Below are 13,439 nucleotides of genomic sequence, written 5' to 3' on the forward strand. Positions count from 1 at the left end.
TAAGATGGAGTCTCCCTCTGTCGCCCAGAGTGGAGTGCAGTGGTGCGATCTCGGCTCACTGCAACCTCCGCCTCCCGGGTTCAAGCTGTTCTGCTGCCTCAGCCTCCTGAGTAGCTGAGGTTACAGGCGTGTGCCACCATGCCCGGCTAATTTTTGTATTCTTAGTAGAGATGGGGTTTCACCATGTTGGTAAGGCTGGTCTTGAACTGACCTTCTGATCCACCCGCCTCAGCCTCCCAAAGTGCTGGGATTACAGGCGTGAGCCACTACGCCCAGCCACCTGTATTTGTTGTAAGTTCACATTTCTACCCGCTCTTCCAGTCCAACATAGACTTCCCCTTTTCCATTTTTATAAACCTCTTGTCAAATAGTGACAAACCTGACTCCCATTATCCTCAGTATATTTACTTGTTTCTGTGGTTCCTTATATGACTCTGACGCTGCCTCCGAGGCCTAGTATCACAGGAGAATTTCCAATAGAGAGGAGACCTCTACTTGTTCTAGTGGAGACTGCATGGGAAATTGGATTTTTGGGGGTGGGGAGTACACAGATTTATTGAGCCAGACTTCACATACCATATAATTAATCCTCTTATAGTATACAAATCAATGATATGTAGTCATTGACACAATCGATGTTAGAACGTTTTCATAACCCCCAAAAAGAAACTCCTTTACCCTTTAGTAGCCGACTTTGATTTCCTTTCCCTGGGCCTACCCAATTACTAATCTACTTTTGATGTCTAGAGATTTGCCTATTTATGACAGGGAAATTAGATGTTATGATCACTGAAGTTTCTTCCAAACCAGCAATTTTATAAAATACCTAATTCAATCATTCCTAACAATTTTTTTTTTTTTTTGCTTTCATGGACTCATTTGAGAATATGATAAAAGCTCAGACCCACTTTTCAGGGAAAAAAGGTATATATTTCATACAAAATTGTGTTTGCAGTTTTAGGTGGTTCGTGGACATTGTGTCTCAGTTGTATATTGCTGTACAACTAACCACCCCAAAACTTAAAGGCTTAATACAATGATTGATTTATCTTTCGTGGTTCTGTGAATTGACTTGGCTTAGTTGGGTAATTGTCACTTGAGTACACTCATCAATTTATAGTTAAATGCAAGCTGCTGGGACTGGAGTCATCTGAAAGTTCAACTGGGTTGGACATTCAAGGTAACTTCCTCACTTATGTATTTGAACCCAGCTAGAAGAGCTGGGACATTGAGGTTGGCTAAGCATCTCTTTTCCTCCATGTGGCTTTTCCATGTGGCCACATTGGGTTTCCTTACAGCATGGTAGTCTTGTTATCTTCATATTGTTGCTGTCTTCCCCTAGAGTGAGATCCCAAGACTTCTAGATGGAACCTGTAGATTGTATTAGGTCTTAGCCTTTTAAGCCCCAGAACATCATTTCTGTTGCATACTATTAGTTAAGCAAGTCACTAACTCCAGCAGAGATTGAAAGAGAAGGGAACAATATTCTGCTTCTTGATACAGAACATTTGTGCATAGAAAGGGAAAGAAGGGATCACACCATCTTTAGGTGCTAGTTACCAAAGTTGAGAACCCCTAAGCTCATTGGCACACTGCTAAATTCAGTACACTTACACTATTTTAGAACTTTAAGGAGAAAGTTACAGGTAGTTCATAAATAACTTATTATCCATTATCAGGCCCTACATTTTATCCACCAGTGGCTTATTTCCATGAGCAATAGAAAATCTGTGTTGTTTGTTTGTTTGTTTTTTTGTTTTGTTTTGTTTTTTTGAAACGGAGTCTCACTCTGTCTCCCAGGCTGGAGTGCAGTGGCCATGTTTGTTTTTTAAGCTGTTACACTCTTTAGAATAAAAACCAGGACTGTCCAAGGGAGTGAATACAGTCATGAGTTTTTAGTTTCTGTTTCTGGTTGATCCAGTAAAACCCCTTCCTCATCCCTCTTTTCCACTTGTCCCCAGAGACAGAAACTAAAAAGCATGGTGTCAGGCTGCTAAAGGTCTAAAACAAAATAAAACAGAACAACAACAGAATAAGGCGAATTGGACAAGCTTGCGATGGAATTCATTCTAGCAAAGTCTAGAGAAATAGTTCTTTTCCTTAGTTTTATAGTTGAGCAATGAAAAGCAGGAGTAATAAAATATATTATCAAGTCAAACTTTATTTAAAATCCTCATACTGAAATTGACTGGGAAACACATTTTAATTTAACATGGAATTAGCAGTCATTTCTTGTGATACTGTCTTTTGCATTTTGTAGATGACTCAAAACGATCTAAAGTGATACCAAAGAACAGAATCCATCATAAACTAGGTAAGAATATTTTTCTTTTTTAATATTTTCATTGAGAAAAATACTTTCATTAAGTTTCTGTTTCTAAATATAACTTATTTTTCTTAAGCAGGAAAAATACGATTACTTGGATTAATTGGCAGATAAATTAAAATTATGCACTTAGTTTTTACGAATTTCGTAGTAAGTGACCACAGCCCCTGAGTTAGTCTATTGTCCATTTATAAATCCTATTGCCCTCTCACTTTTTGCCCCATAGAAGGGGGCATGATCTCCCTTATCTATGAAGCTAGGATGGATAATTTTATCAAAGAAACTGTAACTACCAGATAGATGGCTTCCTTGACAGCATCTTCTTCCACTTTAATCCACTTGACTCCCGAACAAAGCAGTAGCTAGGGTAGTAAGTAGACAAAGCAGAGAACTGTGGAACCCATGGAGAGGCCCATGTAAAGATAAACAATCCATGGTTCCCAAAGAGAGATTTGCCAGTCGAGATACATGATAGTTCCCACCTTTCTGTGATGTTGGCTTTCCATGTTTCTCCCTTTATTTGAGGCTGTGAGTGCTCTTGCATTCATACTGAGAGATTACCATAAGAAGTGAAGCTTTCTCTCATTGCCTTACTCAAGAACTTCGATCTTGTCAGTATTTTGTGGGCCTATGTGATGAGAGACTGCTGTACCTCTCAATACTTAATGCTTGTCTTGAAGTGAAATGATGAATCAGGAGTAGGGAAAGGGAAATAAAAATGTTCCTGAGCAAGGCTTCAGTATTTACACAGGGGAACATTGAGCATTATGCCTAAGAGCAGTAGGCAACTTCTCATTAGCTTCAGGAGAGCTTTAGCAAACAAAAGTAGGTAAGAACATGGGAATTTAAAGATATAGCCAACAAACTCAGTTTAGTATACAGAACTTTGCATTGTTCAGATAAGAGGAGTGGACATTTAACATTGTCAGCACTATTATTAAATTTTTAACTATTTGCCAATTTGGTAGCCTGTGTTTCCATTGGCATTTCTTTAATTATTAGCATAAATATATGTTTTTTCTAGTCTTTTGTCTGGAAAAATATTCATATTTTAAAAAATAAAGCATTCATGTTCTAAAAGATAGTCTTTCCACTGCTAAGTACCATCAACTAAAAAACATGTATACACTTTTGTCTGACATCTTTTTATAGTATTGCCCTCCAACACACCAAATGTTCGCAGGACCAAGAGAACACGTTTGAAACCTTTGGAGTACTGGCGAGGAGAGCGAATAGATTATCAAGGAAGGCCATCAGGTAAAACTTATTTATGTTATAATGTCTATCAATAAGAAATTCGTTTACTATGTGCCAAGCACTACACTACATGTTTATATACCTTACCTTACTTAATCATCACCCCCCAAATTTTGATAACAGGATTTAAATTCATTTTTGTCTGATTAATGTAGAGATGCTGATATTTTCTCTTTGGTATCTGAATGTTTTTCCTGTATTATCTGATAAGATTTCCAGTTGCATAATATAAAACATGAGATTAGAACATGAGAAAATTGTAACTGGTAAAGGTAAAGTAGTTTTCATTATTTTTCCTATTAACCATTTTCCATTTTCTCATAGTTTTCTACAAAGTAGTGTAGAGTGGGCAAGAAAGTATAGTGTTAATCTTAGAGTTATTTTCTTTCTTATTTTTGTAGAGATGAGGCCTTGCTATGTTGTCCAGGCTGGTCTCGATCTCATGGGCTCAAGCAATCCTCCCACTTTGGCATCTCAAAGTGCTGAGATTACAGGTATGAGCCACTGTGCCTGGCCATATTTGTTTCTTTGATGGATATATCTAAGTCAAAGGACAAAACTCATGTGGATTTCTATAAATAGTTCATTGCTAGCCCTCCTGCTTTTTTTTTTTTAAAACCTCTGCTGATGACTGTTGATTTCAGGCGAGCAATAGGACCATCTAATCATGTTCCATCATCTAATCCTGTTTTATCAGCCTCTGATTTAAGGTGGTAGAGAGATAATGAAATTGGTTGGTATTTGTGTTATTTTAACTATTAGCTGCAGACATATATATTCTTTGGTACTTTGAAAGGAAATGTGCCGTATTAAATTTAAGGAGTTTTGTTGCAAGATTTTATCTTTCCCATGTACATTTTACTTTTTTTGTTAAATTTTAGGAGGATTCGTGATTGGTGGAATACTGTCTCCAGACACAATGTCGTCTAAAAGGAAGGCAAAAGAAAATGGAAAAGTCGACAAAAAGTCTAATAAGAAAAGGATCTGTCTTGATAACGATGAAAGAAGTATGAACTTATTTCTGAAAGTAACTTTTAGATTTTACTTTAAATAGGAGTACTTTGAGAAGAAGCTCTTTGCAAAATATGAAATTTACTTCCAAAAACTTCAGAAATAATACCATAGGTAAAATTCATTTTTTAATGTCTACTTTCTTCCAAATAGAAAGTAAGCTAATTTTATTCTTAAAAATTATTAATAGCATATTATAAATTTCTTCATGAGTAAATTGCCCAGTCAAATGAAACCTACCATTCCTATGCCCAAACTATGGTTGAAATAGACATTTCTAAAGTATATTATATACCTCTGTCTCACTTAGAGATTATGCGAACATCACTTAATTCATTGATGATGCAAGAGTTTACATGTTAAGGCTTACAGAAAATAGGAAGTTTAGGGTGTTTGCTTTTATATTAAATCATTATGGGTGTTTAAGTTTGAATTTTTGTTTATCAGAGTGATTTATAAATAGGAAGATACTTTTATGCTTTTAACATTTTTCTTTTATAACTTCTCTATAGCTATATTTTGTACTGAACTTTTTTATGATTGAGAATAATTTTAAGTAAGTGGTTTGTATTTTAATGGTATTTCTTTTGCAGAGACTAGCTTAATGGTAAATCTAGATATACCTCTTGGAGATCCTTTGCAGCCAACGAGGGTAAAGGACCCAGAAACAAGAGAGATTATTCTCATGGGTAAGATCAGGGATGATATTGAAAATACTTAATTAAACAACTTGTAAGAAAACATTGCTTACTTGATGGTTGGCCTGTCTACTTTCCCTTTCTCTCCCCAATTCTATCAGTGCTAAAGTCCAGAAGAGAGTCTAATTCCAATGAGCAGCCTATGTGAAGACAACTGTGGGGGAATATTGATGTCAGACAGCTCCAGGGTACACGTAACACCCTGGACTTGTTCTCTGGGGCACAAGTGCTACAATCAGGAATGTTGTCCCCCTCCAACAGGGTCTAGGCCTTTTTGACCAGGAGGACATATGGGAACAGAGGCTGTTTATGGGGAATTATAGGTAGATAGTTGGCAGACTCAAGGATACTCTTACCATGAGGCCAGACAGGGATCGTGGATAGGGCACAGACAAACTTTTGGGCCTACAGGTGGCAGTAATGTTACCTGGAATATGAGTCCTTTGTGAGAATGACTAGCAAGGGCATCAATCAGTTGTACAAATGCCAGGTTTAACCTTAAAGCTGGTGCTGCAAAGTCCTGGAAGCGTCCTGCTGTCTTGAATAGGTATTAAGTATTTAGTCTCTAGCAGGTCATGTAAGATGCCCAAGGGATGAGCTATAGTGGGATAGGAGTTTATGTATTACTCAACTGTTTAACAACCAGACAATATATATATATATATAAGAAATATTTAAATATTTTAACAACTGTTATGACTGTACCATTGAGTACTAAGGGCTGTTTTCCTACATCAGAGGAGAAGTAGGTCAAATCAGAAAGGCAGTAATGGAAGCCGGGCATGGTGGCGGGTGCTTGTAGTCCCAGCTACTTGGGAGGCTGAGACAGGAGAATTGCTAGAATCTGGGAGGCGGAGATTGCAGTGAGCCGAGATCATGCCACTGCACTTCAGCCTGGGCTGAATACTGAGAGATTACCATAAGAAGTGAAGCTTCTCTCATTGCCTTACTCAAGAACTTCGATCTTTTTTTTTTTTTTTGTGGGCCTATGTGATGAGAGACTGCTGTACCTCTCAATACTTAATGCTTGTCTTGAAGTGAAATGATGAATCAGGAGTAGGGAGACAGGGTCTGCAGAGCCAGACCCTGTCTCAAAAAAATAATAAAATTATTTCAAAAAAAAAAGAAAGGTGCTAATAATGGTACTCCTACTTAAAATTTTGACTATGAAAATAGATTTCATTTAATATCTTAACATCTTAGCAAAGGTATCTCTATGCAGATTATTTATTTGGCAACAGAGCTTAGAAGTATGGAGTTTTGTTTAGTGTCTTAACTGAAAGCATTGCTATACTCTATCAGGTTATTGTGAGTGTTGTCAAAAGTTCATTTCTTATTTGTTTCTTTAATCTACTCTCTCTATATATATATTTGTTTCTATATCATGTAGTCTGTAGGATCACTAACATTCCCAAATATCCTGGGAAACAGAATCAGACGTTGATGACAGAATAGTTTATTTATTATAGATCTGGAAAGGTTTGTTAAGTGATGGAAATTTTTGTAAGTGAGGTAGTAATTTGTGAGCAACCATTAGAGCTCTGCTTTCTCACAAACTGTACCTAATAAAAATTATTAGTCAAACGAGAAAAAAAATCTATTGGCATGGTGATGACACATTGTGGTTTACGTTAAACTTTAAAAATAAGGAATTCTTTTTTGTATCTCAGCTAATTTTATTTTCTGTCTCAGTTCCTATAATGCTGCCATTCTTATTATTCAGCTGGTACTAACAATGCTTACTTTTTGCCAGAAAATATTTTAAATAATATACACACATTAACTCATTGATATTCACAGCAGCTCATTAACACCGAATAGATGAACTTATTATTATTTCATTTTACCAAAAAGGAAATTGAGGCACAGTGAGAGAGAGCTTAAGTTAACTTGCCTAACGTCATGCAGCTTATGAGACAGAGACAGGATTTGACCTCTGGCACTCTAGCTCTAGAGTTAATGATCTGAAACAGCTCTATCTCTCTAAGGCAGACTTATATCCAGAAATAACTCTTTATTACATATATGTTTATATTAATCAATATCATTGCTGTTGTTTTATGTTTGTATTACTGTTTTACTCCTAGATCTTGTAAGGCCACAAGATACATATCAATTTTTTGTTAAGCATGGTGAGTTGAAGGTATATAAGACATTGGACACACCCTTTTTTTCTACTGGGAAATTGATATTAGGACCACAAGAAGAAAAGGGAAAGCAGCATGTTGGCCAAGATATATTGGTGAGTACTTTTTTAATATATTTATGTTTCACTATTGGTAGAACTCTGATTTATTGGATTTGATGAGACATTAAAATGCTGTTTCCTCAGAAATGAAATTCTATTACTATACCACACAGAGAAAGATTTTTATTTGTTAAATCTGTTTAGAGTCAACCAACCAACAGTTATTTCACAGTATCTGTTCCCTGCATAGCACTGTATTCTTTTGAGATTCAGAAATGTAAGGAATGTTCTTTACTTAAAAACATCTTAAATATAGGTTTGCAAACAAATCATTAGAATTTTAGTTCTGGGGGGGATTATAGAGATTAAATCTAATTCCACATTTCTATGATAATGCAGTAGAGAAATAGGTTTAAAGACTTCTTAAAAAATCACTTGTATCCCAGTTCCCCTGATTGATCGTTACACATTACATACAGATATTAAAATGTGACATGTACCACAACATTATGTAAAATTATTATATATCAATAAAACAGTAACCTGAGAAAAAAGTAAATAAAAATGAGTGAGATTGTAAGAAAACTACGTAACTATTTAGCAGTAGACTCAGGACTAAGAGCTAGTTTCTTCAATAAGTACTAAATAATATAGTATTATATGTAACAATATTACTAGCTGAAGTTGTAATGAGATTCAAGGTCAGTCAGGCTCTATCTTCTTCTTTCTCTTTATCTCCTTTCTTCCACTCCCATCCCCATTTAGAGACATACACCTCTGCAACATTGGTCTGTTTTATATGTGTGTATGTGTGTGTGTGTGTATGTATAACAGGAATATTTTTTATATGTATAAAATATTTGTATTCTGAGTTTGAAAATTGTTGAATATAAAATTTGAAAAGCACCAAATTTTAAGAATATATAACATTATACCAGCAGTTAAAAAAATATAAGGAACATTTTTCAGTATCTGACAGTTCAGGAGTCTGAAATTGTGCTACTAAAGTATCACATTCAGAATGATTCTCTTTACTGACAAACTTAAATTCAGAAAGGAGGGAAAAATTGTGAACACCCTTGAGTTTATATTAACAAAGAAGGGCAAATTTAGAGGCAAGGAAAGATACATATGAAAGTCAAAGATTGTTACTACATCAGTATAGCTAGAATCATGATTTAAAATAATTTAACAATATTAATTCAAACTGAAAATGTTATAGGCCTCCAGTTATTATTATGAGTGAAAGTAACACATTTAAAAACCATAGATGGTCCCTGTATAATAATAAAATAACTAATAATGAAGATAAACATGAAATATCATCACTGAACTAATAGCAGTTACCTATTAAACTCTAATGCCTTTATTATACAAAAGGAAATTTGAGTAGTAGATGTTTAAAAGTGTGTAATCTGGCTAATATTCAAAGGAATACACATTTAAATCCAAATGACACTTTATAGTTACTGAGTTATGGAAATTATTAGAAAAATGTTCATACCCTGTGACCTGTGAATCTCATTTCTAGAAATTTTTCCTAGGGAAGTAATTTGAAAGTTCAGAGTGAGGGATGCTGAACATATGTAGTTATTTATGGAATCATTGATGGTAATGGCAGAATTAGAAACCACTACAGTGTGCTTCAGGAAGAAAATGGTTGCATTTTAATTTTGACTTAGTAATGATAAAGCATTCTATGATATAATAAACAGTTATACAGAACTTATATGTGTTCCAGGCACTGCACTAAGCACATGAAAATTAGTTTGAGCATTTTATTTTGAAGAATAGCTGTATATGAAGACCTTTGGGATAAATGTTTAAGCAAATATACAAGCTAAAAGTTCTTTGTATGTAGTATCTATTTTTCTAACTAGAATTTAAAAATGTAAATAAAATCTTGAAGAGAATACATGTTTTACTGTGTGATTATGTAGTTATTTTAGTTGATTTTATTTCTTCTGTATATTACCTTTAACTTTTTACAATGAAAATTAAAGTTGAAGTTTTTTTAATAAAACTAATATTTTTACATTTTAAAACATGAAGCACACTGACAAATATATGCTTTTGAAAAAAAATAATGAAGAGGACAAGATGGAGAACCAGCATAGGCCATTAACTCTCTTTCAAACACTACTGGAGTGTATTTAAAAGAGTAGTAGGTTTATTAAAATCAAACTACAGAAGAATTTACAAATTAATTATGAGAGCTGGTTGTAGAACTTCCCAGGAGACAAGAAGGAAATTAAAAAGTAGAAAATATTAAAGTTCAATAATGTAGAGAAGAGAGAAAAACATGCCTAAATTCAAATAATAAGAATTTCAGGCGAGAGAAAAAACCCAATGAAAAATGAGAATATTTTTAAAATTAGACAATGAATGTTCCAGAGCTAAAAAAACAAAAAGGTGACAGCAATCTACTTCAAAGAACCAGTTCCTTGGAGGAATGCCTGATTCTAGGCCTGAAACTGAGCTTGGAGTTGATAGCAAACTACTAATCAGAAACCATTAAGATTGGGTCATGTTTCAGCTTCCAGCTTGAAGTGCTACCACTGGCTGACTAAGGATATGAAACTTGAGTGTTAACAAGAATAGCTTCAGTAGACTGATATAATTATATCTAAATCCATGAATCTGTAAGACTACTGGTACTACAACAGCAACAAAAATTTGTTACTGTTGGAGGATTCTAGGAAGCCAACTCACTTTAACAACTGATTCTGCCTTTTCTGTATAAACTCTGCTATTAAGTAATCAAATAATAGATGAGATGTTTGTTCTTACTAGAATAATATTCCAGCTAATGAGTGAAGAAGGACTGTTTGAGTTAAAATATTACCATTTTGCAATCCCTGATAAGCTATTGGGATCTAGGCATCAAGGCCCAGCTAAGTGGCTGACAGATATCTAAAAAGAATACAACCTGGCATTATGTGCCTCCTGATAGAAAAATACAACACTATCTAAGAAGTAATCTTGCCAACCCCATGCCTTAAAAAAGAAAAAAACCCCAAAAGCAAATACAAAACCTGAATCTGGTCAAGTCTCTAGATTTAACTTCCAGGTTACAAGAAATAAAGGGTAGTGAAACCTTTCAAATGATACCTGGGGATATAGTCAGCAAAATCCACCTGCATGAAGATTTTTATGACAAACTGCTTAATGTTTTCAATAAATTAAATGTAAGAAATTAAAAAAAGAACAAGGTAGAACCTAGGGAATCAGGGTTTCTCAACCATGGCACTAGTAACATTTTTGATTAGGTACTTCTTTGTTGTAGTGGGGGCTCTCCTGTTTGTTGTAGGATATTTAGAATCTTACCCGGCCTCTACTTATTAGATTCCAGTAGCACTGCTCTAGTTGTGACAAAATCAAATACATCTTCAGAAATTATCCGTTGTCCCTGAGAGGCAAAATCGCCTTGATTGAGAACCACTAATATTGATTGAGAAATTTAAGAAACAGATCAACCAATCACTGTGTGTGGTGCTAACCTGGATCCTGATTCAAAGAAACCCTTGAAGATATATTTTAACTGATGTTTGGAAATTTGACTATTAACTAGGTATTTGGTATTAAATATTCATTTTTTAGGTGTGATAACAGTATTGTGGTTATGTTTTTTAGAAGCACTTGATCTTTCAGTACATACTGAAATATTTGCAGATGAATTATGATACTTGGCATTTATTTCAAAATAAGATGGAGTGAGGATAGTAGACTCTGGCTTGGGCAGGTGGTTGGTATTAAGTATTCATGAGAGTTCATCATTCTGTTTTTGTATGTTTCAAGAGCTTTCTTAAATGTGTACAGAAATGAGGAGAGGTGTGCTTAGAGAACCAAATTGAATAGATGAGAAAAAAAACACTAGGAATATATACTTGACTTTTAGTATTACTTTTTTGTCTTTTTGATTGAGGCAAATTATTTTGGATGTAATAAGAACTTTTTTTTTTTTTTTTGTCTTACTAAGTTATAAAAATACCTTTGGAACATTTCAGGGGGCTTTTTTCCTATTTAGGGAGGCAGTATATCACAGTGGTTAGGGAATGAATTCCGTAATCTAAATGCCTGAGTTCAAACCCCAGCTCTGCCATTTACATTGTGACCTTGGAAAATTACTTAACCTCTCTGTGCCTCAGTTTCTTCATGAAAAGCTACCAAAGTAGTAACTGTCTCATTATTGAGCATATACATTAAATGAATAAGAATAAAGTACTCATAATACTACTTGGTACAGAGTAAGTGCTATATAAGTGCTAGCTATTATTGTTATTCTGGTATATTATGATCATTGTACAAAGTAGTAATAAAAAAATAAGGAGGCGAATATCTGAGGCAAAACATTCTTGATGGATATCTTAGTCAGATTGGGCTGCTATAATCAGAATATCATAGACTTTGATCTGTATCTCTTTTTTTTTTTTTATATACTTTAAGTTCTAGGGTACATGTGCATAACGTGCAGGTTTGTTACATATGTATATTTGTGCCATGTTGGTGTGCTGCACCCATCAACTCGTCAGCACCCCTCAATTCATCATTTATATCAAGTATAACTCCCAATGCAATCCCTCCCCCTGCCCCCTCCCCATGATAGGCCGCGGTGTGTGATGTTCCCCTTCCCAAGTCCAAGTGATCTCATTGTTCAATTCCCACCTATGAGTGAGAACATGCGGTGTTTGGTTTTCTGTTCTTGTGATAGTTTGCTAAGAATGATGGTTTCCAGCTGCATCCATGTCCCTACAAAGGATGCAAACTCATCCTTTTTTATGGCTGCATAGTATTCCATGGTGTATATGTGCCACATTTTCTTAATCCAGTCTGTCACAGATGGACATTTGGGTTGATTCCAAGTCTTTGCTATTGCGAATAGTGCCACAATAAACATACGTGTGCATGTGTCTTTATAGCAGCATGATTTATAATCCTTTGGGTATATACCCAGTAGTGGGATGGCTGGGTCATATGGTACATCTAGTTCTAGATCCTTGAGGAATCGCCATACTGTTTTCCATAATGGTTGAACTAGTTTACAATCCCACCAACAGTGTAAAAGTGTTCTTATTTCTCCACATCCTCTCCAGCACCTGTTGTTTCCTGACTTTTTAATGATTGCCATTCTAACTGGTGTGAGATGGTATCTCATTGTGGTTTTGATTTGCATTTCTCTGATGGCGAGTGATGATGAGCATTTTTTCATGTGTCTGTTGGCTGTATGAATGTCTTCTTTTGAGAAATGTCTGTTCATATCCTTTGCCCACTTTTTGATGGGGGGGTTTGTTTTTTTCTTGTAAATTTGTTTGAGTTCTTTGTAGGTTCTCGATATTAGCCCTTTATCAGAGGAGTAGATTGCAAAAATTTTCTCCCATTCTGTAGGTTGCCTGTTCACTCTGATGGTAGTTTCTTTTGCTGTGCAGAAGCTTTAATGAGATCCCATTTGTCAATTTTGGCTTTTGTTGCCGTTGCTTTTGGTGTTTTAGACATGAAGTCCTTGCCCATGCCTATGTCCTGAATGGTACTACCTAGGTTTTCTTCTAGGGTTTTTATGGTATTAGGTCTAACATTTAAGTCTCTAATCCATCTTGAATTAATTTTCGTATAAGGAGTAAGGAAAGGATCCAGTTTCAGCTTTCTACTTATGGCTAGCCAATTTTCCCAGCACCATTTATTAAATAGGGAATCCTTTCCCCATTTCTTGTTTCTCTCAGGTTTGTCAAAGATCAGATGGCTGTAGATGTGTGGTATTATTTCTGAGGACTCTGTTCTGTTCCATTGGTCTATATCTCTATTATGGTACCAGTACCATGCTGTTTTGCTTACTGTGGCCTTGTAGTATAGTTTGAAGTCAGGTAGCATGATGCCTCCAGCTTTGTTCTTTTGACTTAGAATTGTCTTGGCAATGCGGGCTCTTTTTTGGTTCCATATGAACTTTAAAGCCGTTTTTTCCAGT

General features: G+C 35.2%; 1 protein-coding gene across 3 annotated transcripts in view; it reads left to right on the forward strand.

The window, feature by feature from the left end:
• The window catches only part of CENPC (centromere protein C), a 75,986-nt gene that overhangs the window by 45,045 nt on the left and 17,502 nt on the right, over positions 1 to 13,439 (forward strand). For 2 of the 3 annotated variants that reach the window (XM_033214554.1, XM_033214555.1), the window contains exons 13-17: positions 2,261 to 2,314; positions 3,479 to 3,583; positions 4,465 to 4,590; positions 5,188 to 5,283; positions 7,380 to 7,534. In XM_033214554.1, coding sequence (XP_033070445.1) covers positions 2,261 to 2,314; positions 3,479 to 3,583; positions 4,465 to 4,590; positions 5,188 to 5,283; positions 7,380 to 7,534 — 536 coding nt within the window. Of the gene's footprint in view, positions 1 to 2,260; positions 2,315 to 3,478; positions 3,584 to 4,464; positions 4,709 to 5,187; positions 5,284 to 7,379; positions 7,535 to 13,439 lie in introns of all 3 variants that reach the window. The other variant, XR_004438000.1, reaches the window with a different exon arrangement.

This window comes from Trachypithecus francoisi, unplaced genomic scaffold (genome assembly GCF_009764315.1).
Source record: "Trachypithecus francoisi isolate TF-2019V2 unplaced genomic scaffold, Tfra_2.0 Lachesis_group1, whole genome shotgun sequence".
Classification (NCBI taxonomy): Eukaryota; Metazoa; Chordata; class Mammalia; order Primates; family Cercopithecidae; genus Trachypithecus; species Trachypithecus francoisi.